The sequence below is a fragment of the Ceratina calcarata genome, unplaced genomic scaffold (assembly GCF_001652005.2).
Source record: "Ceratina calcarata isolate Rehan_Ccalc_2016 unplaced genomic scaffold, ASM165200v1 scaffold53, whole genome shotgun sequence".
Lineage (NCBI taxonomy): Eukaryota > Metazoa > Arthropoda > Insecta > Hymenoptera > Apidae > Ceratina > Ceratina calcarata.
The window spans coordinates 268,976-269,980 of NW_017176451.1; the positions used below are offsets into that span (position 1 = coordinate 268,976).

At 35.0% G+C, this 1,005-nt stretch overlaps 1 protein-coding gene across 1 annotated transcript; it reads left to right on the forward strand.

Moving 5' to 3' along the window:
- Positions 1–222: 222 nt before the first annotated feature.
- Positions 223–585, forward strand: LOC108628545 (uncharacterized). The gene is made up of 2 exons (XM_018030540.1): positions 223–244; positions 314–585. The coding sequence occupies exons 1-2, from the start codon at positions 223–225 to the stop codon at positions 583–585; spliced, it is 294 nt and encodes a 97-aa protein (XP_017886029.1).
- Positions 586–1,005: the final 420 nt, after the last annotated feature.

Sequence of the window (1,005 nt, forward strand, 5' to 3'; positions counted from 1 at the left end):
AGCAATAAAAGAAATGATTTCATAGATATGATATACTTTTTAAAAACTGCGTATCACGCGTGATCAATATAAGATTCTAACAATACAACTTCATAACGGAATATAATCAGCTATTGTTTATTTTACATCTCTCATACTGCAATAATTATTTTACTGTGCATATTAAATGTTACAGGGAAATTCTCTGATAACTAAATCGCAAAAAATATAGAATTGGAAACTATGGAGAGAACAACTAAGCAACGTAAGTTTCTGTTATCTCTGATGACAAAAAAAATTGCGGTGGTTTAATTGCAACAAGTTTCATTAACAGGGAACAAAGCTTCGCGAAACACGGATGCGGAAAATGCAACGGCTAATCAGGAGGATGAGAAAGAAGTGCGAAGGGAGAATTCCAGCAACACGTTCAAGTACTACTTTAATAGATTTAGGTACTACCATTACTGCTTTGCTGAGAAATTGGACAGTTTGATTGGACTCGTGTGCCGGACAATAATCAGGATTTATGTTTTTTTAATGGGTTGGGACACGCAGCTTGGACAAAACGAAGAAATTATGAACCTGATAGATGTAGATTATGAATAAAACTTACTCTGTTCAAAGATGGAATTACAAATTGTAATGAAAAACAGTGGCGCATAATAACATTGTATAACAAAAGATGTAGCATTATCTTCAGCGTATTCATTTAGGTTTATCAGTTTCTGGGTATTACTTTGAATGCAGGATTCTTAAAGAGACGTGAATCACGCAGGTGAAGGAATACCTAAAATTGTTTCACTTCGTTTGAGTGTGGTTTGGGCTATCTCTTCAGGTAGGTAGTGTGGTGCAGACGTGGAATTTGAGATATTCACGAGTCGATCGTAAAAAATGCAGTTCAATCTCCGCAGGTTCTCTATATACACTGTACGTAATGGAAACCTTTTTTTCTAGATATTTTTGTCCTTTAGTCATGTCACGAGACTTTGGCTATCGGTTAATTTCGAATATTTATTTGTCCCCAAA